The sequence below is a fragment of the Phocoena phocoena genome, chromosome 6, assembly GCF_963924675.1.
Source record: "Phocoena phocoena chromosome 6, mPhoPho1.1, whole genome shotgun sequence".
NCBI lineage: Eukaryota > Metazoa > Chordata > Mammalia > Artiodactyla > Phocoenidae > Phocoena > Phocoena phocoena.
Window position 1 is genome coordinate 10,961,625 of NC_089224.1, and position 27,611 is coordinate 10,989,235.

Sequence of the window (27,611 nt, forward strand, 5' to 3'; positions counted from 1 at the left end):
AGGCTGATTGCAGAGAAAATGAAACAAGAAATTTTAGTGAGCTCATGCAACAAAGAATACTGATTTTGCCAAAATAGCTTGAAGAAATACAAGTGGATGACTGCAGCCCTTAAGAGCAATCCCCGAGGAGGGAGAGAATCTGACTTTTATAATTCTTGAGTATGTGCAGTTCTAAACAAAAAATTGCAAAGCATACCAAAAACAGGAAACTAAGACTCATTCACAAGAAAGAGAGAAGTGGACAGAAACTATGCCTGAGGAATCTTAAACACTGATTACTAGGCAAAGTCAACTGTCTCAGTTATGCTCAAGGAGCTAAAGGAAATCATGTCAAAGAACTAAAGGAGCACAAACAACAAAAGCAGAAGTCAACAAGTGGGACTGCATCAAACTAAAAAGCCTCTGCACTGCAAAAAAAAAAAATAAATAACAAAACGAAAAGGCAACCTACAGAATGGGAGAAAATATTTATATTTGCAAACCATATACTGGATAAGGAGTTAATATCCAAAATATATAAAAACTCATATAACTCAATAAAAAAAATCGGATTAAAAAAATTGACAGAGGAACTAAATAGACGTTTTTCCTATTGGCCATAGAAGACATTCAAATGGCCAACAGGTACATGAAAAGGTGTTCAACATCACTAATCATCATGGAAATGTAAGTCAAAACCACAGTGTGATAGCACCTCACATCTGTTAGAATGACCATCACCAAGAAGTCACAAGAGATAACAAGTGCTGGTGAGGACATGAAGAAAAGGGAAGCCTGGTACACCACTGCTGGAATGTAAGTTGGTAATGTTTTTTTCCACTATGGAAAACAGTACAGAGGTTCCTCAAAAATTTAGAACTACCATATGATCCAGCAAATTCCACTTCTGGGTATATATCCAAAGGAAATAAAAACAGGATATTGAAGAGAAATCTGCACCTCCATGTTTATTGTAGCATTATACACAACAGCCAAGATATGGAAACGACCTAAGTATCTGTCAATGAATAAATGTATAAAAAAACTGTTCACACGCACACACACACACACACAGAAATATAATTCAGCCCTAAGAAAGGTGGAAATTCATTTTCATACCATTTGCAGCAACACAGATGAACCTTGAGGACATTATGCCAAGTGATAATAAGTCAGATAGAGACAAATACTGTATACCACTTGTGGAATCTGAAAAAGCCAAACTTGTAAAAAGAGAGCATAGAATGGTGGCTACCAGTGGCTGCGGGGTAGGGAAATAGGAGAGATGCCATTTAAGGGTACAAACTTGACACCTGTAGATAAATAAATCCTGGTGATCTAATACACAATATAATGATTACAGACAACAGTACTGCGTTATAAATATCAAATCTGCTAAGAGACTGGATCTTTATTATTCTCACCACAAAAAAGAAATGATAATCATGTGATGTCTTAGAGGTGTGACACTACAATGGCAATGATTCTGCATTATATAAATGTAAAAAACCAACATGTTCTACATCTTAAACTTACACAGTTATATGTCAAATCTATTTCAGTTAAAAAAAGAAAATAAAAAGGACTAAAGGAAATGAGAACACTGTATGAACAAAGGGGGGAACCCAATAAAGATAAATTATAAAAAGGAACCAAACAGAAATACTGGAGCTGAAAAGTACAATAGCTAAAATAAGGGACCTGTGTTACACCACCACCATCAAGCATACTAACACCACATCATAGGAGTCTCAGAGGGAGATGAGAGAGACAAAAGGTAGAAAAAATAAATATTGGCCAAAAACTTCCTAAATTTGATGAAAGACATGAATCTACACTCCTAGGAAGTTCAACAAGTTCCAAGCAGGATAAACTTAGGGAGATCCACACCGAGGAACATTATAGTCAAAAAAAAAAAAAAAAAAAAATTTCTTTTTTGGCTGTGCCGAGTAGCATGTGAGATCTTAGTTCCCTGACCAGAGATCGCACCCGGCCCTCTGCAGTGAAAGCGCAGAGTCTTAACCACTGGCCCACCAGGGAAGTCCCCAAACTGTTGAAAGCCAAAGATAGAATCTTGAAAGTAGCAAGACAGAAGTGACTCGTCACATACAAGGGATCCTCAATAAGATTAAGAGCTGATATCAGAAACCATGGAGGTCAGAAAGGAAGTGGGGTGACACATGTAAAGTGCTGAAAGAAAAAAAACCTGTCAACCAAAAATTCTTTATCTGGCAAAAGTATTTTTCAAGGATAAAGGATAAATTGAGACATTTCCAGATAAACCAGAACTAAGGAAATCTATTATCACTAAACCTACCCTACAAGAATCCTTCAGGATGAAATAAAAGGACATTAGGTAGTAACGCAAAGCCATGTGAAGAAATAAGTAAACACTGGTAAAGATAACTATATAGGTAAATATAAAAGCTGATATTATTGTTCTTTTGGTTTGTAACTCCTCTTTTTTCCCGATATAATTTAAAAGGCAAATTCATAAAATAATTATAAATTTATGTCAAAGGTCAGACAGGTATAAAGACGTAATCTGTGACAGTAACAATGTGAACAAGAGATAGAGATGTATAGGAGCAGAGTATTTGCGTATTACTCAAACTAAAATGATTATTACCCAAACTAGGTTGTTATAAATTTAAGATGTTAATTGCAATCCCTAAGGTAATCACTAAGAAAATAACTCATAACCAAAAGAGAGCTGGGGTGGATTTAGTATCAAATGAAACACATTTTAAGTAAACAAAAGTTTATAAGAGACAAAGAGGGATGTTGCAAATTGATAGAAGGTTCAATCTGTCAAGGTTTAACAATTATAAATATATATACATCAAATGACAGAACCCCAAAATATATGAAGCAAAAATGGACAGAACTGAAGGGAGGAATAGATAGTTCTACAAGAGCTGGAGACTACCATACACATTTTCAATAATGGAGGACTTGAACAACACTTTAAACCAATTAGATCTAACAGAACACATCACCCAAAAACAAAAGAATACACATTTTCCACAGGGGACATGTAGCATTCTCCAGGTTAGATCATACATCAGGCCATAAAACAAGTCTTAATAAATTGTAAAAGACTGAAATAATACAAAGTATGAAAAAAAAAGTACAAAGGAAAAAAAGACTCAAATCACTAAAATTAGAAATGAAAGAGGAAACATTACTACTGACTTTACAGTAATAAAAAGAATTATAAGAGAATATGAATAACAATATGAATATGTATGTACACCAACACATCGGATAACCTAGTTGAAATGGACAAATTCCTAGAAACAAACTATGAAAACTGACTCAAGAAGAAACAGGAAGTCTATATAGTCCTGTAACAAGTAAAAAGATTGATTCAATAATCAAAAACCTCCCATCAAAGTAAAACTCAGGACCAGATGGCTTTACTGGTGATTTCTACCAAATGTTTAGAGAATTAACACCAATCCTTCTCAAACACATCCAAAAACCTGAAGAGGGACACTTCCTAACATCCTATGAGGCTAGCAATATCTTGATACCAAAGCCAGACAAAGACACTACAAAGAAAATTACAGACCACTGTCTTTATGAATATATATGGAAGAAAATATTTAAGAGTCTTGTAGCCAGAGGATATTAAAAATTCCTACAACTCAACAACAAAAAGACAAACAACCCAATTAAAAAATGAGCAAAGGACTTGAATAGACATTTTTAAAAAGACAAATGACAAATAAGCACACAAAAAGATGTTCAACATCATTTTAGTCATCAAAGAAATGTAAGCCAAAACCCCAATAAAACATCACTTCACACCATTAGGATGGCTATAAAATAAAAAAAAAAAATTTAAAAGAAAGGAAAATAACAAGTGCAGGCAAGGATGTGGAGAAATTGCACCCCTTGTGCACTGTTGATGGGAAAGTAAAATGATGCAGCAGCTGTAGAAAACAATTCGGTGACTCCTCAAAAAGTTAAATGGAATGACCACTGATCCAGCGACTCCACTTCTGGGTACAGACACAAAGGAACTGAAAGCAGAGACTCAAATAGCTATTTGAATACCAACATGATAGCAACAGTATTCACAATAGTCAAAAGATGGAAACAACCCAAGAGTGTGTGTGTGTGTGAAGCATGGATGAGCCTTCAAGACATTATGCTAAGTGAAATAAGCCAGACACAAAAGGACACATATTGTATGATTCCATTTCACAGAGTCAGAAAGTAGAAGTTACCAGGGGCTTGGGAGATGGTGAAATTGGGAATTACTGCTTAGTGAGTACAGAGTTTCTGTTTGGGGTGATGAAGATGCTTTGGAAATAGTGGGGATGGTTGCACAGCATGGTGAATGTAACTAAAGTTACTGAACTGTATACTTAAAAATGGTTATAATGGCAAATTTTATGTTATATACAATTTACTGCTTCCCCAAATAGGGGGAAAAGTCTTTAAGGTGCATTAACTATTTTCGGTATTTATGGAGAGGAAGGAACGTCGATTGGGGTCAGATCTCCCTAGGGAAAGCATGTACCCTTGCCTAAGATGGTCTTCTATATTCCATAGCCTAGAAGGAAGACATAAATGGGCAACATCTTAGACCTAAAGCGTGAGACATTTAGACAGGCCTGTAAGGGGAAACAGAGGAATGTCCTCATGGAATAGAGGGCAGACATAGGTCAGATGCAGGTGCTTCTTGTGCGGCCTGCCAAACTCCACTTAGGACAGTGTTAGGTGTGCCTGTGCTGCATGATGGCTGCATGAAAATACTGACATCAGGACGGGGACAAGAACCCCTAACGCTAGGTATGCCCAAAGACAGTCCATCCTGGGAGAAGGCTACATGAAGTTTCCTGTAGAAAGGGGCTGGATGCCTATTAATCACAAGTTAATGAAAGTGTGTTCGCTCACTTAGTATCCAAAGATGGTCACTACCAGAGCCTCTCTCTTTGAGAAGTGGGATTTTTTCCTTTCCCTTTAAATCTGGGCTGGCCCAATGACTTCCTTAACCAAAAAAAAATGGGGCAGAAGTCACATCGTGGCAGGCAGTCTCTAAAATGACCCTCGAAGTTCACTGTCTCCCGGTATTCACAGTCATGTGTACTCCCTTTCCCTTGAAGGTGGCATTAGACTCGTCGGCTCTCTTCTGAGACCAGGCTATGAAGACTAGGCTTCCATGTCAAAGGGACTCTGTCTCTGTGATCACTCTGCTGGGGGAAGCAGGCTACCACATGATGAGCAGCCCCATGGAGAGGCCCACATGGCATGGGGAGGAACGGTGGCCCTGAGACCAACGGCCCGTGAGAAACTGAAGCCTGCCAAAAACCATACAGTGAACTTGGAAGTGACCCTTCCATCCCAATTGAATCTTGAAATGATTACAGTCCCGGCTGACACTGTAAATGCAGCTTTATGAGATGCTCTGAGCCAGAGGCACCCAGCTAGGTCCCTTCTGGATTCCTTACCTACAGGGACCATGAGATAACTGCTTGTTGTTTTCAGCCACTACGTTTTGTGGCTTTTTTATTACACAGCGATAAATGATGCATATAAGATGTTCTGCAACTTCTAAACTGAGGCCTTTCCTCCCTCCTTTTAGAGGCCAGCCTTCATGCTAGGAGAAGTTCAAGGCATGTGGAGAAGCAGCAAGGTGCTCATGTGGACAGTCTCAGCCAAGCACCCGCTACCAGCTAGAAGACAGACTCTAGGCAAGCCACCCCAGCAGCTGCCAGCCATTCAAGCCACTCCAGCCGAGGCCCTAGACATCATGGAACAGAGATAAGCCATCTTCTCCATGCCCTGCTGAACGTCTGACCTAGAAAATCACTGAGCAAATAAAATGGTTGTTTGAAGCCACTAAATTTTGGGGTGGTGTGTTCCACCACAATAAATAACCCAGACAACCACTAGTTAGTAGGATTTGCAGTAAGAGGTAACAGACCACACAGGGTATATAGATCTGGGGCTTCTGACTGGTATAGGTATACTAGACATCAGTGATTCATTCACAAATGGTGGACAAACTGAACAACTGGATGCATTGGGAGGCACAGGATGAGGTGCGTAAGGAAACATTACCCTGTGGCTACAATCTAAAACCTAAATCCACCACTTAATGTCTTGAAAATGTGAGCCGTTGGTTAGAGTCGACAGTTTAAGCCAGACTGACCAAAGAAATCCCCTGTGTATGTCTTGCTGGAATTAGCAATGCCCAAACTAAAAAGGCTCTATAATATCAGTATCTTGGTTGTTGCTAAAAAAAAGGAGCATCAGTATTTTCCAGCATTATTTAGTCACCTGCTCACCCAAATGGGAAGAATCTGCCAAAGCCCTGCCTCTAACAGATCTAAAAGAGAAAAGCTTTATCAAATTGAATGGGTTATAGCAATGTCAAACATTCAGAGAAAAGCACAGTACTGATCACATGAATGTTACACTGGTAAGGAGTTAACACTGCAACAAACTATAAAAGAGCCTTTGTGATAGCAGATGGTGAGCAGTGCAGGCTAGACCACTTTGGAAAAGGAGTCCTTGCTCAGAAAAAAGCCTGTGAAGCATGTAACTTTACAATAAAGGGGGTCCTTTATATTAAAGCTCCCAGACCTCTCGGGCATATTATTGGGAACCACATAATATAACTCTCTTCCTCTACCCAAGCAGAAGTATACAGCTATCATTCCCAATACCCATAAACAAAAGGGAACAAGAATGGGGAGAAAAAGTCTACAAACGTAGGTGTGTCAACTAAATTAGCAAGGCTATCCTCCGAGACTTTAACCCGCACGTTTCGGAGACACAGGAAGACTTGACAGCATGGATGTGGGAAGAGCAACAGCACATGCCAAATGCAACTCCTGTTCCTCCAGTGCCAGCATATCTGCTGGTATCACTAGCTTCTGCCTAGGGAACATCACCAAAAATTCACTTGCCCACAAGATCCAAACAGTGGAAACTGACTAATGGCCTATTTGGGAATGTTTGAAAAACGTGCATTAATTAATATAGTCATGTGATGCCAAGTGAGAGATGGGTCCAATGCACTTGATATGTAATGTACTATATAACTGGTACCTGATTCATCTATAAATGAATAAACATCAAGTCAGGGAATAAAGAGTCCTGAAGTGAGCTATGTATCAATGCCTCCACAGCAATACAGACACCACTTAGCACACATTTAGCTAATTTGACACCAAGCTAAGTAGTATTCTATGCCATCAGTGCTAGTCTGATTAATAAAGACGATGAAATTAATAAAGTTCTTGTTGTAAAGCAATATTTTATGTTGTACTTATTGTTCTTGAAAAGAAAGATATTCACCACCACCACAACAAAATCCCACTGGAACATGCACCAAAAAAGAAATATGTATGATCACAGTTAGAATATCAAAATGAAAGAAACAGAGGAATATACAGAGCCCTAATAATGTGCATTTAACGAGGGAATAGTTAGGGGATAATTTATGAAAAGATAAATTATGTAAAGGGATGAAACAGAAGCTATAAAAGAGCAAACAGCCTTTTCCCTTCCTTTCTGAGAAGTCCTATATTAACACATGCGGCACAAACCGGTTTGCATTTGGCAGGCTTCCTGTGTCCATTAGCAAATAGGTAAGCCAAAATAAGGAAAGCTTTTCTAGGCATTTTAGTAATGATTACAAGTCCATTACCAGACAGATCTAGTTACAAATGTACCCTTTTTTTTTTTCCAATTAGATTATAATGCAAAGAATAAAACTACCTTCACCTCAAAAGGAGGGAGATGTGTCACAGCCTGGAATACAGGCCAAGTTTCTGGGGCCCAGTAAGTAATCTCAGTCATTGGTAGTTCACTGAAACAAAACGACTGTTACTTTCTGCCCACATATCATTTGATTAATCAGTGGCTCTGGAGCACAAGACCATTAATTTCAGTCCCAGGAAGCCATATCGGATGCTGTAAGTCTCAGGCACGTTGATTTTTTTCACTAGTGGGGATTGTACATGTGGCTTTAGAGTCATACAACTCTGAGCATCATGATCTAGAACGATGTCATCCCACGGTGACTCGTTTGCTCATCCTGTATTTAAGCTCTTTTCTCCCCTCTTCTCTGCCTTTTTAAAAGGTTTAAACAAAATGGCTATCAGCCTCTGACTTCAGTGATTTCTGTCATCAAACACTCAGACATTTTCCTCCTTTCTCATCATCATTGTTTGATCCGTCAGCCTGGTACAATTCTTGGCCAATGGCCATGTTAATTTTCTACTTGAAAGAACACAAATAGGATACCGCTTATGACGAAGGTAGTAGGGGGAGCTTGGGGAATAGCTGTTCATCTTGATGCACAGCAATTAGCTTGGCAAACAGAAACAGGAACATGATTGGATCTGATGCCTAGCCAAAACTGCCTAAAGGAAAAAAAATCATTTTGTTGGAGGTATTAAGTGGCTCTTTAAATAGTGGCTATCAACAGTTATATTTGCCCTTTGAGAAATCACACGGGCAGTGTGACATCAGAGATCTCCAGTTTCCATGGTGATTATTAGTGATGGCATTTCAAATGTTATGGTTAAGTTCTACAGTGTAATCTTTGCACTTTACACCATATGAGAGGGAAGGAAAAAACTGCTCCATCTTAACGTTTTTAAAGGAAAGAATGCTGATCATCCAAGTAGATAAACATCATGGCTTTTAAGGAGATACGATTTGTTAATCTTAAACAGATGTGTGCTGATCGAAGCTACATGAGTAAGTTGATGAAAGATACTAAAGTACTTGGACTTAAGTATTAATTAACTTAATTAACTGCTTAGATTAATTAACTGCTTAGATATTTAGCAGCAATTAACTGTTATTTCCTGCCTACACATTATAAGCTGGTTGTTCTCATACTACTGATTTACCCACTTTTATATGTAGGAAAAGATGATTTTCTTACGCTGAAGCAACTAATCCTGAGTTGAGAAATAGTCTAAGTAGGGAAAAATTTGTCTTCCTCTGCAGTTAAGGACAATCTGCAGGGTGAAGACTGAGCGAGCTGCTCTGGCCCCATCAACATCCCTCAAAGGCAGGGTGGCATCTCCTCCCTCCTCTCTCTGCCCTCTCAGTCCATGTTCCCCACACACAGGAGATACTCAATACACGTAGTGTTTTGATGTTGATGAAGTTAGCCATTTCATTTTTGCTTTGTTTAATTTTCACATTTAGAGTTGATGGTTAATTTTAAAACACACAGTTTACTTACTAAGACAATTTTATATACTTAAGCAGAATGAATAAACTTAAAAGTCACTCTGAGAAAGTGCTTCATTGGACTCTGATAAGTTTCAGTTTTCTCATGTATCTATAAAGTTAGTCTTTTAAAAAAGATAAATCAGCTATAAAATATACAGTATGTACCTTTTATTAACAAAATATCTTGAGGTAACAGATAAAAACAATTTGGTTTTTAATATGGAAAAATAGACTATATGGAGTCTTTCTGACTAGTGATTCAAATCACATCTACTGTGTAGTTAATAATATTGTCTAGAGGCAGAATCAAAGATTATAAATCCAAGAAAACAGAGAAAATCTGCCGGCAAGATGAAGGGAAGTCACAATGAATCAGGATGTAATTAAAAAAAAAAACTCTACATAAATGCATTCCTCTTACAGTCACAGAAACCAGAATGATAAATGATCTGTCTCTCCCTTTACTCAAGCTACTAGTTATGCCAGGATAGAATACCTAGACCACCACCGTGTATGAGTTATGCAAAAGCCTACAGACCAGAACAAAGATGGATTTACAAATAAAGGACAAGGTCAGGGAAAAAAAAGTAGGACACAGGTCATAAAATATCACTACTTGGGACAAAAATGGACATGCCTCCACAAATCATGGCTAGGATTAGCTACCTACGGGAAACTTTATCATCAAATACCCCAAACTAAATGAGACTGAGATCAATTACTAATGAAATTAAAGGGTCTCTTAATATGGTTTTAGAAAAGAATCTACTTCATATGTAATCAGTACAACATAGTTGGTCTTGTTGAGAACTAAAAGCAATGAAGATATTAAGGGGCAGAATTCTAGACTGTTAGAACTGTAAAAGATAACCTAACCCACTTATTTTTAGTAAAGAAATAAAGGTCCATGGAGATCAAGCAACATTATTCAAGATCACAAGGAGAGCTACTGTCAATGCAGGAATAGAATCCTAACACCCCCGTCCAAGCGTCTCTTCTTACACACCACACCTCATGAAGTCTTGTGAATAAATGCAGCACACAAGCACCAGTACTATCACAAGGACATTTGCATTCTAAGGATCAACCTATGGAGAATAATCCACTTTTTACAAAAACCAATTAAACACACACACACACAGCATTGTACTTAAATCAGAAAGACCAAAGTCAACTGAACAAATATGGAAGAAAAAAAACAACCAAAGAACACATTATGATAAAAAAAAACCACTTTAAATCTGCCTTCCTTGAAGTTCTGAATAATGGACACCTCAGATGTCTGATTCAGAAACTTAAATAGAACAGTAATATATTACTAAGTTAGAGAAATAAAATGCATCACACACAGAGTAAATGTTCTTGGTGTTTTCATTTGAAGAGTGATCAGGTTGTCAGTCAAACAGCAAGTCAAGGCCCTAGCTGGTTTCCCCAGCACAGAGCAGTGGTGGGGAGGCTCACAGACCATAGAGACAGGAAGTAACACAGAACTCCCTTGAGCGCCCACGAATGCAGTCCAGGGCTGCTTCTGTAGAAACCCTCTGGCTAAGAGAAACCCCTGTACAGAAACCAAGTAGTCTTACTGTGACAACTAATAGGCAGAAAGGTTCTTCCCTGTTATTTTCAGCAAGTCTCTTCTTGTTATTTTAAAAGTTCTACAAGCAGATGATCTGAAATTGAGCTATTATTTAGAGTATAACAAAAGGCTAGAAAGAGGACAGACGCTGATTTCCACTTAGAAAGACACTGCTCAAAAAGCAGAAACTGAGGCTCTTACAGGCAACTGAATGTGACCTCAGGCAAGTCAGAGGCCACTCTCTGCATGTAACATTTCTAAAAAGAGATAGATATCATGAAGGCAAATTAAATATAATGGAGACGTGAAAGAATACAGATGCCCTGGGACTTCCCTGGTGGCGCCGTGGTTAAGAATCCACCTGCCAATGCAGGGGACATGGGTTCGAGCCCTGGTCGGGGAAGATCCCACATGCCACAGAGCAACTAAGCCCATGCACCACAACTACTGAGCCTGTGCTCTAGAGCCCATGAGCCACAACTACTGAGCCCGTGCGCCACAACTACTGAAGCCCTTGCGCCTAGAACCCATGCTCTGCAACAAAAGAAGCCACCGCAGTGAGAAACCCGCACACTGCAACAGAGTAGCCCCTCTCACCGCAACTAGAGAAAGCCCACGTGCAGCAACGAAGAACACAGCCAAAAAACAAAAAAAAAAATTAAGAAAGAAAAGAATACAGATGCCCTTCAGTTTCAAAACTGATCAAGTTCCCACAGATACCAGAAAATCACTTGATTGCCTATCAGACTTTGGGAATGCAGGCACTGCCAGGGTCACAGAGAATATCTTTACCTTAGTGATTTGAAAGAGGATACTGCATTTGGAAGAGAATACTAAAACCCTTGCTACTCAAAGTATGGTCTGAAGACGATCAGTATAGGTTATCACTGGGTGCTGGTTAGAAATCTAGGCTTTCAGGCCCCGCCCCAGACCTAACGAGTCAGAATCTGCATTTTAACAAGATCTCCAGATGATTCACAAGCACATTAACGCTTGGGAAGTCCTGTACTGAGAACACTGACAGTGCGCTGGCAAAAGAGGCCACTGAAATTTCGGGTAATCCCCGGGTGCACATGTACAGAGTTCTGAGTCGGTCTGGCTCTTTCCTGGTACCAGGAAAGGCTGACTTCTGGACAACCACAGGCTATACAAATGAGAAGTAAACATTTTTTTTATTACAAATATTGGCACCAATTAGGTGAACCTCATTTAGTTCCAACTTCTTTAGTGGGATTAAAGGTAACACAGAACAGAGAACAGACTTGTGGTTGCCAAGGGGGGAGGGGGAGCGGGAGGGAGAGGGATGGACTGGGAGTCTGGGGTTAGTAGATACAAACTGTTACATTCAGAATGGATAAACAACAAGGTCCTACTGTATATCACAGGTAACTATATCCAGTCTCCTGGAGTAAACCATAATGGAAAAGAGTATAAAAAAGAATGTATATATGTGTATAACTGAGTCACTTTGCTGTACAGCAGAAATTAGTACAACACTGTAAATCAACTGTACTTCAATAAAAAATATTAAAGATAACACAGAAACACAGAGCTAGCCATGTTAAAAAAATGCTTTATTATCTGTCTGGATAATGCCAAAAACCATAGCCAGACTGAATAATCGATTAAGTGAGCCTGGGTCATTACATTTCCGTATTTGGAATCATTGAAATCTGGGCAAAGGTACTGATTTATTGATTGGCAACAACTTACTGATTTTTTTTAAAAAAGTGTCATTTCAACTTTCATTTAATAATGCCATAGTCTAATGGGAAAACAAATGCTGGAGGGAAAATAACCTGAATCTTGATCATGGCTTTCACCATGTTAGCTTCTTATTGAGAATAGCAAAGTCTGTGAGGATATGAGTGAAAGGGTGCATATGTGTTATTTCTTGCTCCACTTACAGCAGGCCTTCCTTTACATGCCCACTTCTCCACTTATCTGATGTCCTAGGCAAGGTAAGGGGAAAGCTTCCAAACAGGGGAAATCTGTTCCCCAGGAACAAAGTCACTGAAAACAATTTTTAAGGAGCAAGGAACGCTGCCTTTCAACATCTTGTACTGGCAACTAGGTTCTGTTTTAATTTCCAGAATGATACTGACAAATCTCCACACTGACTTATGATTTTCTTAGATCCATATCATCAAATTTCATTTTTCCCAGACAGAGTAACTGGGCACAAAGCACAAGAGACCAGTGTGACAGACCACGAGGAAGACAGGATATGGATTACTGGCCTTGCCACTCAAGAGATGGAGAGCTTCTGCAAGCTCTATTCCGCCAAACTGCTTACAGGAATTTTCTTTGTGTTTGAGCACCAGCCTTTCCCTATTTGGCTCTGCCCAATTTTGAACATAATAATCATATATGGGGAAAAGAGAGGCCTGAGGTACTTTTCATTGTGGTACCAAGTTAAAAATGTGAACGAATCATGAACTTTGCCCTCCCCCAGTTACCTGATATAACAGCTATTTTCCCAGATCCATGTTCTTCTCTAGCTATTCTTTCTGCTTCCTCCATCAGTAGCATGCCAAATCCCTGTAAGAGGCAATGGAGGGGTTAGGGAATTAAGAAGGGAAGAAGTCATTAAGAGGGGTCCATAAAACAAGAAGGGTAATATTTTGTAGCTGCTAAACTCTTTTAAGATAAGAGTGACAAAAAAACCATTTACGGGGGTAAGGAAAAGTTTCACTATTCAATTATACCAGAAGCACACTGTAGCAGACTAGGAATAACTGCAACAAAAGCCATCAAAAGGTATTCTGTGGATGACTAATCTAGTCACAGCAAGGGTGTAATTGCCTCTCGATTTGTCTCTTTTTAAACAAGTTCTAGGCAATCTCCAGGTGATGAAAGTCTGGGGCATCTACCCTTGTATTATTAGTCACCCCTTCAATTTCTAAAAAGCTTTTTGAAACCAGGCAATATTCTTAAATCACCAATATGGGGGTTTATGCTACATCCACCATTAGCAGTTTTAACCTATTCTCCTGAAATTTAAAAAAGTGAGTTATTTATTTAGGTTGTTTGGGGGAGTGGAATAGTGTTCCACTATATATATCACATAGCTTGCTTGTCTTTACGAAGTGCTTTAACATTTCATAAGTGCTTTCTTTCAAATTATCATCTCCTTCGATCCCAAAATAGTTGAATCATACGAAATTGCCAGTATTAGACCATTTCTGACTTTCAAAAATAGCAATTTCATACGGTTCAGTCTATTACTATATTCCACTTGACTGAGTCTCAATTTGTCTCTCCCTCCCCCTCCCTCACACCCAAAGGGGAGCAATTTAAAGAGAAAACATCTCTGAACAACTGTAGTATTATACTGGTTCCTGTTTCTACACTTCCCGAATTTCCCCCCTCCTTTTCCTCTGCTCCCACCCTTCCACCCTTGCCCCATTCTTTTTCTCTTTTCCTCCTTTGAGCAATTTCTTAATCACAGTCAAACAGAAATGGAATACAGGATACCTGATGCTGAAATTTAGTGGGATCCCGACTGCTGACGGGGACGACACTTCCATACACATGCAGCTCTCGGACTATGGACACCCCGCCGACCAATTCGAAACGGAATGTCTCCTCTGAGCACTTCCGTAATCTCAGGAGGCCAATCAAAATGTCTTGATCGGGGTCTTCATAGGATAAGAATGTCTCCCAGCCACCATTTGCAACATAATCTCTTCTTACCAATTCAACCTGTTTCATAAAAAGCCACGCAAAAACTTTTTTTTTTTAAACTAGAGAACAAAGCGCATTTCTATTATTATATATGTTTATTTAGACTAATATCCACGATTAGGGATAAAGAATAAATAACCACAAATTATGTTTCTTTTTACTTGTCTCCTCTCAATAGCACTGATTAAACGAGAGTTCATGACTTGTTCGCGGACTATAAAAAAGGAAACCAGTCTTACAATTTCATAAACATCTGAACCTCATTAACCTTGTGATTCTTACAGTTTGGCTCAGTAAATGCTTCCATGTATTTAAATCTGATCCTCCATGAAGAGTTTCTAAGGTAAAATTATACATTATGTCACGTGTGCAGCTCTTGGGAGCACCCTGAGGCCCAGAACTGTCAGGTACTCAATGGTTTTCTTTTCTAGTCCTTACCTCCTCCACTAAAACCTGCTTTTAGGGGAAAAAATGTGTTATTGGTTACTTATTCCTTGATGGAATTTTTAAAAAAAGTATCCCACAGGACCTTTAAAATAGTATGCCTAGTTATGAGATTAACATGTTAAAGAAAATCCAACCACCGGAGAGGGGCTTTTGGGGAAGCTTCTGTGTCAGCAGTCTACATGGGCTTTTGACTCTTGCTTCCTGCTCAAGTGTCCCTTGCACTTTGCGTAAATATAAGCAATATGCATGCAGAGAAAGCTACAGATGTGGGCATGGTCACACCCAGATACACTATGAAAATGGGCAGACTGGACCCACAGCGAGGTGAATAAACAGACTAATACTGATATTCCTCCTCAACTTAATGTTTGCTGAATAACTGGATTGCACAAGAATTTGACAAAATGACTAACTATGCTTGGGTCTCCTTTTTTCCTCAAAAGATCCAAAATGTGAAAAACGTCAATCAAATAAACAATTCACTTTGAGAACAGAAATATCAATGCAGATCTACTCTAGCCTTTCTCAAATGGGCTCCTACACGACAGCTAACCCCCACAGAAAATCTGGCAAATGGCTAACACGATGTCATTCTAGGAGAGAAGTTAATTTATCACAAACACGTTGTGTGGAACCCCTGTTGATATGGCTGATCTATTCGCTTGATTACCATCAACAGGCAATAATTTAACAGTTGCACACAGAGATAAGCACATGACACTCAGCTTTACCTGAAGGTAGCCACTAGTCACATTTGGCTATTTACATTGGAATTACTTGAAATTAAATAAAATTAAAAACTAAGTTCTTCTTTGCACTAGCCACATTTCAAGTCACATGTGACTGGTAGCTGATATCCTATTAGATAGCACAGATTATAGAACATTTCCAACACTATGGAAAGTTCTACTGGACAGTGCTGATCTACAATGAAGTTCAAACTTGGTTTTCCTAACCTGGCTCTTCTAGAGTTGAGCCACCCTCATATCTGGCTTTCCTGGCTTGACTTCATTCTGAATTACTCTTTGCTCTTAGTTTACTCATTAACTTCTAGGGTCTAGGTCCTACTGGTAAGTAGGTGTAGGCCCAGGCTTAACAAAGATTAATGAACAGGACCCAATCTCTCTATAAAATGAAGAAACTAACCTGGTATGGACGCACTTTGTGATGAATTTCTTGGATTCCAACCTCTCTGGTTCTCACATCTCGACACTGCCAAAAAAAAGAAAGGAAAGAAAGAAAGAAAAGAAAGAAAAAAAAAGTGGGAAGGGGGGGCAAATATAAAACTGGTAACTAATTCAATTTTTATTGAAACTTCTCCACCAAATCCTGGGCTCAAAATTAAGTTTGGACATAATTTACATTGAGGTAAAAGAAATGAATTAAAAATGAAGCCGTCTTTAATAAACCTGTGGATAGGGAAAAACAAACTAGAAATACATGAAGTTGGTACAGTATTGCTTTTAAAATAAGTTTAGAATCCAAAGGAGATCAATATACAATATTGAAAGTAAAGAACATACATTCTAAAATCTGAAAATCCAGAGGATATAACTGTATCTGAAAGTGCAACCCAAAACTATGTCTACCAAAGAGTAAAAACTGAATTCCTGGGCTTCCCTGGTGGCGCAGTAGTTGTGAGTCCGCCTGCCGATGCGGGGGACATGGGTTTGTGCCCCGGTCCGGGAAGATCCCACATGCTGTGGAGCGGCTGGGCCCGTGAGCCACGGCTGCTGGGCCTGCGCGTCCGCAACGGGAGAGGCCACAGCAGTGAGAGGCCCGCGTACGGCAAAAAAAAAAAAAAAAAAAAAAAAAGAAAAAACGGAATTCCTAATTTTTTAAAACCTTCACCATTTTATGGCAGTTAACATTTTTAGCATCACCATATTTGTATCATTTTAGGAATGTCAGAAAGAGGGAAGCTAAGACTGCTGTTTTTTGCAGAGAAGGGCTCTGTGGAAGAAAGGATGGGAGGGAGGAAGGAAGGGAAGGAAGAAGAATGGAAAGAAAGAACCTTGAGCTATTTATTATACAATCTGAACCACAGTCACAGATTGGCTCTTTGAGTGTCCCTGGGAAGCACAAAGCTGCCTGCCTATACGGAAGCAGTGCCTGGTCTGCACGGCCAAGCTATGTGATGTAACTCTTGCTTCTATTCCACAACCCAGTGTGCAGGCTACACAGCCTGACATTTATAATTACAGTAACTATTATATGCCCTATGGTATATTTTCCCCTATAGAACTGTAAAAATTATTTCCAGGATTCTAACATTTTCCATCAGTGAGAAAAGATTGCCACAGGAAATCTGATGATGTCATGCAGCTATACTACTAATAGTATATTTAGTATATATATGGATGGAATTCTATGAGAAAAATAAGAGCTCATTATTCAGTCCATGCCCCGGGAACCCATATTACATGCTTTTAATGAACACTTGCATGCTTTTTTCTTTTTTTTTGGAGGGGAGGGGAATGCTTTTTAAGGCAGAGATTGGTGTGTGCTTATTTTCTAGTAAAGACACTGCCTATGTGAACTGGATGTCTTTCGGTGTGACTGCATTCCAGTCTTTAGACTCAATCCCAGGTTACCTGATGACACGCTATCACGGGTTAAGAGGGGTACAGGGTTAAAAACAGTGCCTGGTTGATGAGGTCAGCAGGCTGGGCAGGCCGGGTGGGTCACTGGGCAGTGGTACTCTCAGGAGGAGGAGCTGGACGACAAGGACAGGCAGGGGGACTGGGAGGCTGAGCAGGCACATGCTCTTGTTTGGGGCTTTCATTACTGCACATACATTTGCTGTTTTTCTAGAACTGAAATTTTTTTGGGGGGGAGGGTAGAATAAGCCATAATGTTCACAAACTCTCCTACGGACAAACAATTTTCTGAAAAATTTTCTCCATAATATATTGACAGAGGACAAAATGTTTTGGGTAGGTCCACAAACATGATATGCAGTCCTCTCAACGACATCTTTCGAAGTGGGGTCCATGTTTGCACTGTGCATGAGAACCTCCCACAGCTCCATCCCAGATGGAGTGAACGAGAATCTTTGAAGGCAGAGGCCAGGAATCAGTGCTCAGGCCTAGACACCCTCCTGGACTTTTCTCTTTAGCAGCTCTGAGAAATAGCTCCTAGGGCACTGAGTTTCAAACCTTATCGTGATTTCAGAATCATCTACAGACTGTCAAATTGCAGATTCCTGGGCTCTTTCAGGGAAAGCAGAAAGGAGGTGTTTAGTAAATATTTGTGAAATAAATGAGTGAGTGAATAGACATGGGGGTGGGGCAGGGCGAGGGAGACTGGTATATCTGGGCAATAACATTGCTAATTATTTCAGTATGTAAGCCTTGTTTCTTCAACTGTTGTATTCTTCTCTAACCACTAGTCAAGAATTGAACACCCAATACTTCAAAACAACAAAAAAAGTTTTTTTAAAAAAGGAGTTGAACACAGTTGGCAATCTGAGAAGGCAGGGAAGACAACCATTAAATTGACAAACCTACGCTCTTTTAGAAGAAAGCAGAGGGGTGTAGGGGATAGGATGCAGACTTTGCAACCACTAGCTTCAATTTCAATGTGTCATACAGTAAGAATGGCTTCAATACATGAAAGCTTTTTGACCAAACCTGTAAGTTTGTAATGTGATAGTATCACAGGTTTTCGTGTCTCAGACTACTTTGATCTCAACAGTTATGGTCAGACTCTTACCTGTATTCCAAGGTCTTTCATTCTTGCGAATGCCAGCTCTCTCAAGTTACCATGCTCTACTCCTGAGCTGACTAAGGGCATTGGAATATCTCTGTAGGAGAAAAACATCAGCTGTTGTAAAATATAAGTCACTCTCTACAGCAGTAAAAGGCAGGGATATTTAAAAAACAAAAAGAACAAAACCACCCCTTCCCCACCTCAAAACCCGACCAGGAAAGCAGAGGTTGAATATTCTGACCCGAAAGCAAGGTTCACCGCTTTCCTACCTCCCAGTTTTCCCATCTATGAAGTTATGATTTTCACCTATCACTCAGGGTTTTTCTAAGAAACATCTGATGAAAACACTTTATAAGATTACAAAGTACAAAACAAATGCCCAATAACCATTAGTAATGATTTTTGGCTGAAGAGACAGACATCTGTACTAAACAAAACAAGAAATAAAACTGTCTTTTACAAAGTTTTTACAAAGTCCAACTTCAGAGAAATAAAAATTATTATTAACACACTGATTCATAGCTTACAGACACTTTCCCATACAGTTGCTGAATGACAAGTAACCAGGAAGCGCAAAAGCCTGGCTTAGACAACTGGTCTCAAAGAATAAATTTTTTCCCATTTCCTAAAAAGCTAAATTAGAAGTGACTCTGCATTCGAAGAATAAGAACTTGCCTAAAGATGAGAGTAGATAAAATTTTTTTCCTGGCATTAATATAGTGTAAAGTGCCCAGCACCAAGGAAATGTCAAGCAAAAGTTGAAATTATGAGTTTCATTTTAGTAGCCCCCACTATCCCCTCTAGACAAAAATCAGTATCCAAAGGCAGTTTAAAAAAAAAACCCTAAAGTAAGAATATGCTCAGCACATCTCCAGTTTAAAGACAAATCCCCAATTTCTTTTGTCTAATATTTGGTTGATTAGACGACTTGAAGAATACGTCATTTATCTTTTCTTCTCATTTTTGCTTTTGAATCAGCTTAAGTCTTTTCCTTCTCTTTTCACTTATCCCTCCAAATGTTAAGTAAATAAAATTAGCTAATTCATCTATTTGATTCTAATAAGATATTCCCCACTCACTCAAAAAAAGTATCAAAAGCCAATTGATTAGCATTAAAAACTATACATAATAAATCTATCAGGCTCTGGAAGCAACTATAAAGCACTGATAAGCCAAAATTCTTTAAGAGAAAGACATACCAAGGAGTTCAAAGTGAGAACAACATAAAAAACATATTTTAGAGTGATTAGTTAATAGATATGGTTTACTTATACTTTCTAGTAAAATAAACTTTCTATCTTTGGAACTATAATTTCTTAAAATCAAATTCATCTTAAATTAGTAAGCAGATGAAACCAAAAGAAGGCTAGTCAACTAAAAAGTATAGTTTATTTTAGCAAGAAATGCACAAACAACTGTTTTAAATATTTTACTACTTCATATTATATAAGTCAAAGTTAGTCTTCCACATGTCCCTTTTAACCCTGAAATATTTTATAAATCACTCACAAATACATAAGTATAGTTTCACAACAGAGTAAAATTTTGAACACTGTTATACATCATGTGAAATTAATCTGATAAAACCAATGGCAACCACTGTTAGTGATAGGGACAAAGTAAAGGGACAAATTAGGCAATTAAACAGTTAATCCCACTAGGGGATTGTAAGTAAAGAAAAAAGTATGGGAGACCCCTGTAAGTTAATGGTCATTCAAGAAAGCAGGTTTGCTTAACCACAAAGCCAAGCAGGCCTGCTTAGCAACAAAACCCATGCATGAGACAAGCCCCAAAACAATAAAAACAATGGTGACATGAGACCCACATCCTGCCCAGTGAGCTCAGTAAGTTCATGATCCCTAGGACATGCTCTCTGCACACATAAAAAACAGTACTTTATGGAAAGGTGACATTTCAAAGTGAAAGACCTGAAATAATTTTTCCATAGTGCCATGACAGTCCTGGCTTGACCATGTAGGGACAAGAAAACTCCCCTGCCCAATCTGGAGGAGGAGCTGATGATGGAAGCATGACTTCTACTCAAGAATGAGGAAGAAGGTGGTCTTTTCACCCTCCCCACTTTTCCTTTGATTACAAAACTGTAGCCCACTAAGTTCTCAGGGCGCAGCACCTTCTTGCCCAGCCGCTTGTAAGCCTCACAAACATCCTATTCTATTCTAATAAATCACTGCTTATCTATCACTTTGACTCTCGCTGAATTCTTTCTGGGCTGAGACATAAAAGACCGGGTTCCTTGGGGCCCCCCTGAAACGACACTTATCGGTTTCGGCAGTACCCATTACGCGAGATACATCTGATTCTTGTTATTCATGGCAGTGAAGTCCTATAATGTGCCATGAACACTGAATTAGCAAACAGTGAAGCACTGCTCCTATGGAAAATGCAGGGTTAGGTTCCTGTGAGCCTTTAGTCCATTTTCTCCAACTGATCAACATGTAACCTTGTTTTATGTGGGTTTCCAGCTAAAAACACTTTATTTAACACAGAATTGATTCGGTAACATTGCACTTGTGGCCAATAGCGCTATAATTCATGCTGCAATGAAGCTTATCTAACACATTCATTTTCTTTGTAAGACACATCACAGCCTTCTTGTACTTAGGAACACTAGATAGACAGCACCTCGGCACTACATGTGGGGGCTATTTTAAACAGCAAAATCAACAAAAAGCATAAAAATGTGAAAAATGCGTTATTAAATGGACTGTGAAAGGACACTTGTTACAGTATGAGAGCTGAAACAAGTACACTGCATCATGCCAATATCCTGTTCCTCACCAAGCCTCCAACTACCAGTCTAGCATCCACCAATGACTCCTTCTGTATCACCGTCCCTATAATAGACATCAACGGTGATTATTTCTACTATCCCTTCTGCATTTATTAGTTGAGCTTGTATATTAAGGAAGAATGTTCCCTTCTCTATTTATTCATTTATTTATAAACGCATAGATTTCTATTTTATTCAATGAGCTGTAATCTGATATTAACAGTATTTATTTTGTTGCTTACATTAGATTTGGTCAGTGGGCATGCGTTCAGGCTGGCTTTGGGGTCCTTCTGACATGTTCCCACCATTCTTTGAATATTTCTTTTACTTTCTGGAACAACATGATGTTACACGTTGATCTTATATGTTTGCTGCCCCAGTCCTAGAATTGGCCACTTATCCAAGCATCGCTGATTCCTTTTAGTGGAGGGTGGTATTTAGAAACCAAGATCTGAGCACTCATTGTGCTCATTACTATTGAGGTATCATTGCCTCTAGACCCTTTCAGTGTACACAACTAAGAAATTTATGTATGTATACACATATGTATATATATATTTATATTCATATATTCAAATATAGAAACATGATCGTTTCTACATACAAATTTAAAAAGCTGTGAAATCATGCTGATAATTACAATTCTAATCCAGTGCCTCAGTGTTCTTTTCAGCTTTCTACCCTTCAATGTCTGTAAATCCCTTTGGACAGTGAGAAACCTGGCTTCCTTATCTTTAGTATATTTATTTGTTTGCTAAATCAAACAACTTATTTGCTCAATATAACCAATCTCCCAACTACTCCTGGTGACACCTCTGCACTCACTATTACTCTACATTTCTTCAGATGCCAGGCATGCTGCTCTCAACACCTCTGTGGCACTGCCTCTGGAGGTGATGGGAAGGGGAGATGAAGGGAAAGGAAGATGGGCTCTACAAGTATTTTTAATAATGAACCAGTCCTTTTTTTTTTTTTAACATCTTTATTGGAGTATAATTGCTTTACAATGGTGTGTTAGTTTCTGCTTTATAACAAAGTGAATCAGCTATACACATACATATATCCCCATATCTCCTCCCTCTTGCGTCTCCCTCCCACCCTCCCTATCCCACCCCTCTAGGTGGTCACAAAGCACCAAGCTGATCTCCCTGTGCTATGCGGCTGCTTCCTACTAGCTACCTATTTTATATTCGGTAGTACAAGTAAGTCCATGCCACTCTCTCACTTTGTTCCAGCTTACCCTTCCCCCTCCCCGTGTCCTCAAGTCCGTTCTCTACATCTGCGTCTTTATTCCTGTCCTGCCCCTAGATTCTTCAGAATCATTTTATTTTTAGACTCCATATATATGTGTTAGCATACAGTATTTATTTTTCTCTTTCTGCCTTGCTTCACTCTGTCCATCTACCTCACTACAAATAACTCACTTTCGTTTCTTTTTATGGCTGAGTAATATTCCACTGTATATATGTGCCACATCTTCTTTATCCATTCATCTGTCAATGGACACTTAGGTTACTTCCACGTCCTGGCTACTGTAAATAGAGCTGCAATGAACATTGTGGTACATGACTCTTTTTTGAATTATGGGTTTCTCCGGGTATATGCCCAGTAGTAGGATTGCTGGGTCATATGGTAGTTCTATTTATAGTTTTTTTTTTTGCGGTACATGGTCCTCTCACTGCTGTGGCCTCGCCCACCGTGGAGCACAGGCTCCAGACGCGCAGGCTCACCAGCCATGGCTCACGGGCCTAGCCGCTCCGCTGCATGTGGGATCTTCCAGAACCGTGGCATGAACCCATGTCCCGTGCATCGGCAGGTGGACTCTCAACCACTGTGCCACCAGGGAAGCCCTATTTTTAGTTTTTTAAGGAACTTCCATACTGTTCTCCATAGTGGCTGTATCAGTTCACATTCCCACCAACAGTGCAAGAGGGTTCCCTTTTCTCCACACCCTCTCCAGCATTTATTGTTTGTAGATTTTCTGATGATGGCCATTCTGACTGGTGTGAGGTGATACTTCACTGTAGTTTTGATTTGCATTTCTCTAATGATTAGTGATGTTGAGCACCCTTCCATGTGTTTGTTGACAATCTGTATATCTTTTTTGGAGAAATGTCTATTTAGGTCTTCTGCCCATTTTGGATTGGGTTGTTTGTTTTTTGATATTGAGCTGTATGAGCTGCTTGTATATTTTGGAGAAGAATCCTTTGTCAGTTGCCTCATTTGCAAATATTTTCTTCCATTCTGAGGGTGGTCTTTTCGCCTTGTTTATGTTTTCCTTTGCTGTGCAAAAGCTTTTAAGTTTCATTAGGTCCCATTTGTTTATTTTTGTTCTTATTTCCATTTCTCTAGGAGGTGGATCAAAAAGGATCTTGCTGTGATTTATGTCATAGAGTGCTCTGCCTATGTTTTTCCTCTAAGAGTTTTATAGTGTCTGGCCTTACATTTAGGTTTAATCCTTTTTTTTTTTTTTTTTTTTGCGGTATGCGGGCCTCTCACTGTTGTGGCCTCTCCCGTTGTGGAGCACAGGCTCCGGACACGCAGGCTCAGCGGCCATGGCTCACAGGCCTAGCTGCTCTGTGGCATGTGGGATCTTCCCGGACTGGGGCACGAACCCGTGTCCCTGCATCAGCAGATGGACTCTCAACCACTGCGCCACCAGGGAAGCCCCTTTAATCCATTTTGAGTTTATTTTTGTGTATGGTGTTAGGGAGTGTTCTAATTTCATTCTTTTACATGTAGCTGTCCAGTTTTCCCAGCACCATTTATTGAACAGGCTGTCTTTTTTCCATTGTATATTCTTGCCTCCTTTGTCACAGATACAGTGACCATATGTGCGTGGGTTTATCTCTGGGCTTTGTATCCTGTTCCATTGATCTACCTTTCTGTTTTTGTGCCAGTACCATACTGTCTTGATTACTGTAGCTTTGTAGTATAGTCTGAAGTCAGGTAGCCTGATTCCTCCAGCTCTGTTTTTCTTTCTCAAGATTGCTTTGGCTATGCGGGATCTTTTGCATTTCCATACAAATTGTAAAATTTTCTGTTCTAGTTCTGTGAAAAATGCCTTTGGTAGCTTGACAGGGATTGCATTGAATATGTAGATTGCTTTGGGTAGTATAGTCATTTTCACAATGTTGATTCTTCCAAACCAAGAAAATGGTATATCTCCCCATCTGTTTGTATCATCTTTAATTTCTTTCATCAGTGTCTTATAGTTTTTTGCATACAGGTCTTTTGTCTCCTTAGGTAGGTTTATTCCTAGATATTTTATTCTTTTTGTTGCAGTGGTAAATGGGAGTGTTTTCTTAATTTCTCTTTCAGATTTTTCATCATTAGTGTATAGGAAATGCCAGAGATTTCTGTGCATTAATTTTGTATCCTGCTACTTTACCAAATTCATTGATTAGCTCTAGCAGTTTTCTGGTAGCATCTTTAGGATTCTCTATGCATAGTATCATGTCATCTGCAAACAGTGACAGCTTTACTTCTTTTCCGATTTGCATTCCTTTTATTTATTTTTCTTCTCTGATTGCTGTGGCTAAAACTTCCAAAACTATGTTGAACAATAGTGCTGAGAGTGGACAACCTTGTCTTGTTATTGGTCTTAGAGGGAATGGTTTCGGTTTTTCACCACTGAGAACCATGCTGGCTGTGGGTTTGTCATATATGGCCTTTATTATGTTGAGGTAAGTTCCTTCTATGCCTACCTTCTGCAGGGTTTTTATCATAAATGGGTGTTGAATTTGTCGAAAGTTTTTTCTGCATCTATTGAGATGATCATATGGTTTTTCTCCTTCAGTTTGTTAATATGGTTTATCACACTGACTGATCTGCGTATACTGAAGAATCCTTGCATTCCTGGGATAAACCCCACTTGATCATGGTGTATGATCCTTTTAATGTGCTGTTGGATTCTGTTTGCTAGTATTCTGTTGAGCACTTTTGCATCTGTGTTCATCAGTGATACTGGCCTGTAGTTTTCTTTCTTTGTTACATCTTTGTCTGATTTTGGTATCAGGGTGATGGTGGCCTCGTAGAATGACTTTCAGTGTTCCTCCCTCTGCTATATTTTGGAAGAGTTTGAGAAGGATTGATGTTATCTCTTCTCTAAATGCTTGATAGAATTCGCCTGTGAAGCCATCTGGTCCTGGGCTTTTGTTTGTTGGAAGATTTTTAATCACAGTCTCAATTTCAGTGCTTGTGATTGGTCTGTTTATATTGTCCTCCTGATTCAGTCTTGGCAGGTTGTGCTTTTCCAAGAATTTGTCCATTTCTTCCAGGTTGTCCATTTTATTGGCATATAGTTGCCTGTAGCAATCTCTCATGATCTTTTGTATTTCTGCAGTGTCAGTTGTTACTTTTCCTTTTTCATTTCTATTCTATTGATTTGAGTCCTCTCCCTTTATTTCTTGAGTCTGGCTAATGGTTTGTCAATTTTGTTTATCTTCTCAAACAACAAGCTTTTAGTTTTATTGATCTTTGCTATCGTTCCCTTCATTTCTTTTTCATTTATTTCTGATCTGATCTTTATGATTTCTTTCCTTCTGCTAACTTTGGGGGTTTTTTTTGTTCTTCTTTCTCTAATTGCTTTAAGTGTAAGGTTAGGTCGTTTGAGATGTTTCTTGTCTTTTGAGGTAGGATTGTATTGCTATAAACTTCCCTCTTAGAACTGCTTTTGCTGCATCCCATAAGTTTTGGGTCCTCGTGTTTTCATTGTGATTTGTTTCTAGGTATTTTTGATTTCCTCAATTATCTCTTGTGAACCGGTACTTTTAAAAGACACTAAAATTTTCAATACAAGTAAACTCTCTAAGGTCTTATCATATGGTGTTGTTAAGCAGAACTATATGACAGAAAGACAGAATTACCAGCAGGGCTAGCTAATAATTTGTGGTGCCTAGTGCAAAAGGAGAACAGGGGGCCTCTTCTGAAAAAATTATTAATGGTTTCAAGATGGTGAGAGCAAAGCATTAGGCCAAGCTAAAGACCTATGAGACTATACAGGTCGCATGTCCCTGAAGCTGGCACTGACTACCCCAAAGCACAAGTCAGTGTGGACCTGGTAACACAGGGCTTTATAATGATGCTGACAGTTCATAAATGTCCTTAAATTTATGTCTGTCACTACAAATGCAATATGGCTTTAATGGTCTTTGGCAGTGAAATGCCTGGAGTGTATCAGACAGGAGTTTTTCCTCATTAGGGAATAGAAATGTGGCAATCTCCACTTTCAGTGATAAAGTTTTTTTCACTAAAAATGAAGAGAGAGAGTTCTATATATGTTGAGCATCTTCTATGTGCAAAGGAGTATATTAAGCAATTTGGAATATATAAATAGACACTGTTACAGACTCCTAGGAGTTCAAAACCCAGGTAAGATTACTGACCATCTGAACTTGATACATCCATCTAGGTGGGACTTAAAATTATTTTTAGGTTTTTCAATTTGTTTCACTTTCTTGGCTTGAAGAGATACTACATTCAAGAATATTCACTTATCTCTTTCACAGGTAACATTTCAAGCTTACAGGCACTAATATTTGCAATCTGCTCATCAAAAGCCTTTCAAAATGCTGTCTAGAGCTTTTTTGGTCTGAAGTTTCTCGCACTTCAGAAGCATCTTTTGGCTGCAAATTGGTATTCTATTCTAATGCTTCACAGTGATTTAAAAAAATCACATCAAGGCAGACAGCTGTTAAACAGCCTGTGGGCACCAGCAGTTTAATGTGGCTCCATCATGTCCCTGTACAGAATTTTACATTTAATCATTGACTGCACCCTTCAGGGCTGCAATACAGAATCATCTACTGGGATGCTACTTCATAAAAACACTGTGTAAAATGGTATTGACTCAACTGTCATAAAATTTAAAGTGTAAATTAATTAAGAAAAAAGGGGGGTGGGGTGGGGAAAATGGCCAATTAGAAAAATATCAGGTAATCTAATAGTAAATTATAGTGTTTTTTTAAAAAAAAGACAAGTGTAAAACATTGTGTTTTCACTTGAAGTATCTTCCCTCCCATTTTTCTTCCTTTGTTCCTTCCTTCTGACACCTGTCTAGAAAATAATTCCTTAAATCTTCTCCTCCATGTATAAGTTTAGATTTCCTAGTCAACACTAAGCAAGTTGCTTGTAATTAGTAGAAGCTGTCACTAGGTGAACCAACATAGAGATAGCCAGATTTTCTAAAGGCACAGAACAAAAAGA

General features: G+C 38.9%; 1 protein-coding gene across 2 annotated transcripts in view; it reads right to left on the reverse strand.

Moving 5' to 3' along the window:
* ELP3 (elongator acetyltransferase complex subunit 3) overlaps positions 1-27,611 on the reverse strand; it is a 109,453-nt gene that overhangs the window by 13,603 nt on the left and 68,239 nt on the right. For both annotated transcript variants that reach the window (XM_065878640.1, XM_065878641.1), the window contains 4 exons: positions 18,617-18,707; positions 16,049-16,114; positions 14,246-14,473; positions 13,228-13,309 (listed from right to left, as the gene is read on the reverse strand). In XM_065878640.1, coding sequence (XP_065734712.1) covers positions 13,228-13,309; positions 14,246-14,473; positions 16,049-16,114; positions 18,617-18,707 — 467 coding nt within the window. The remainder of the gene's footprint in view (positions 1-13,227; positions 13,310-14,245; positions 14,474-16,048; positions 16,115-18,616; positions 18,708-27,611) is intronic.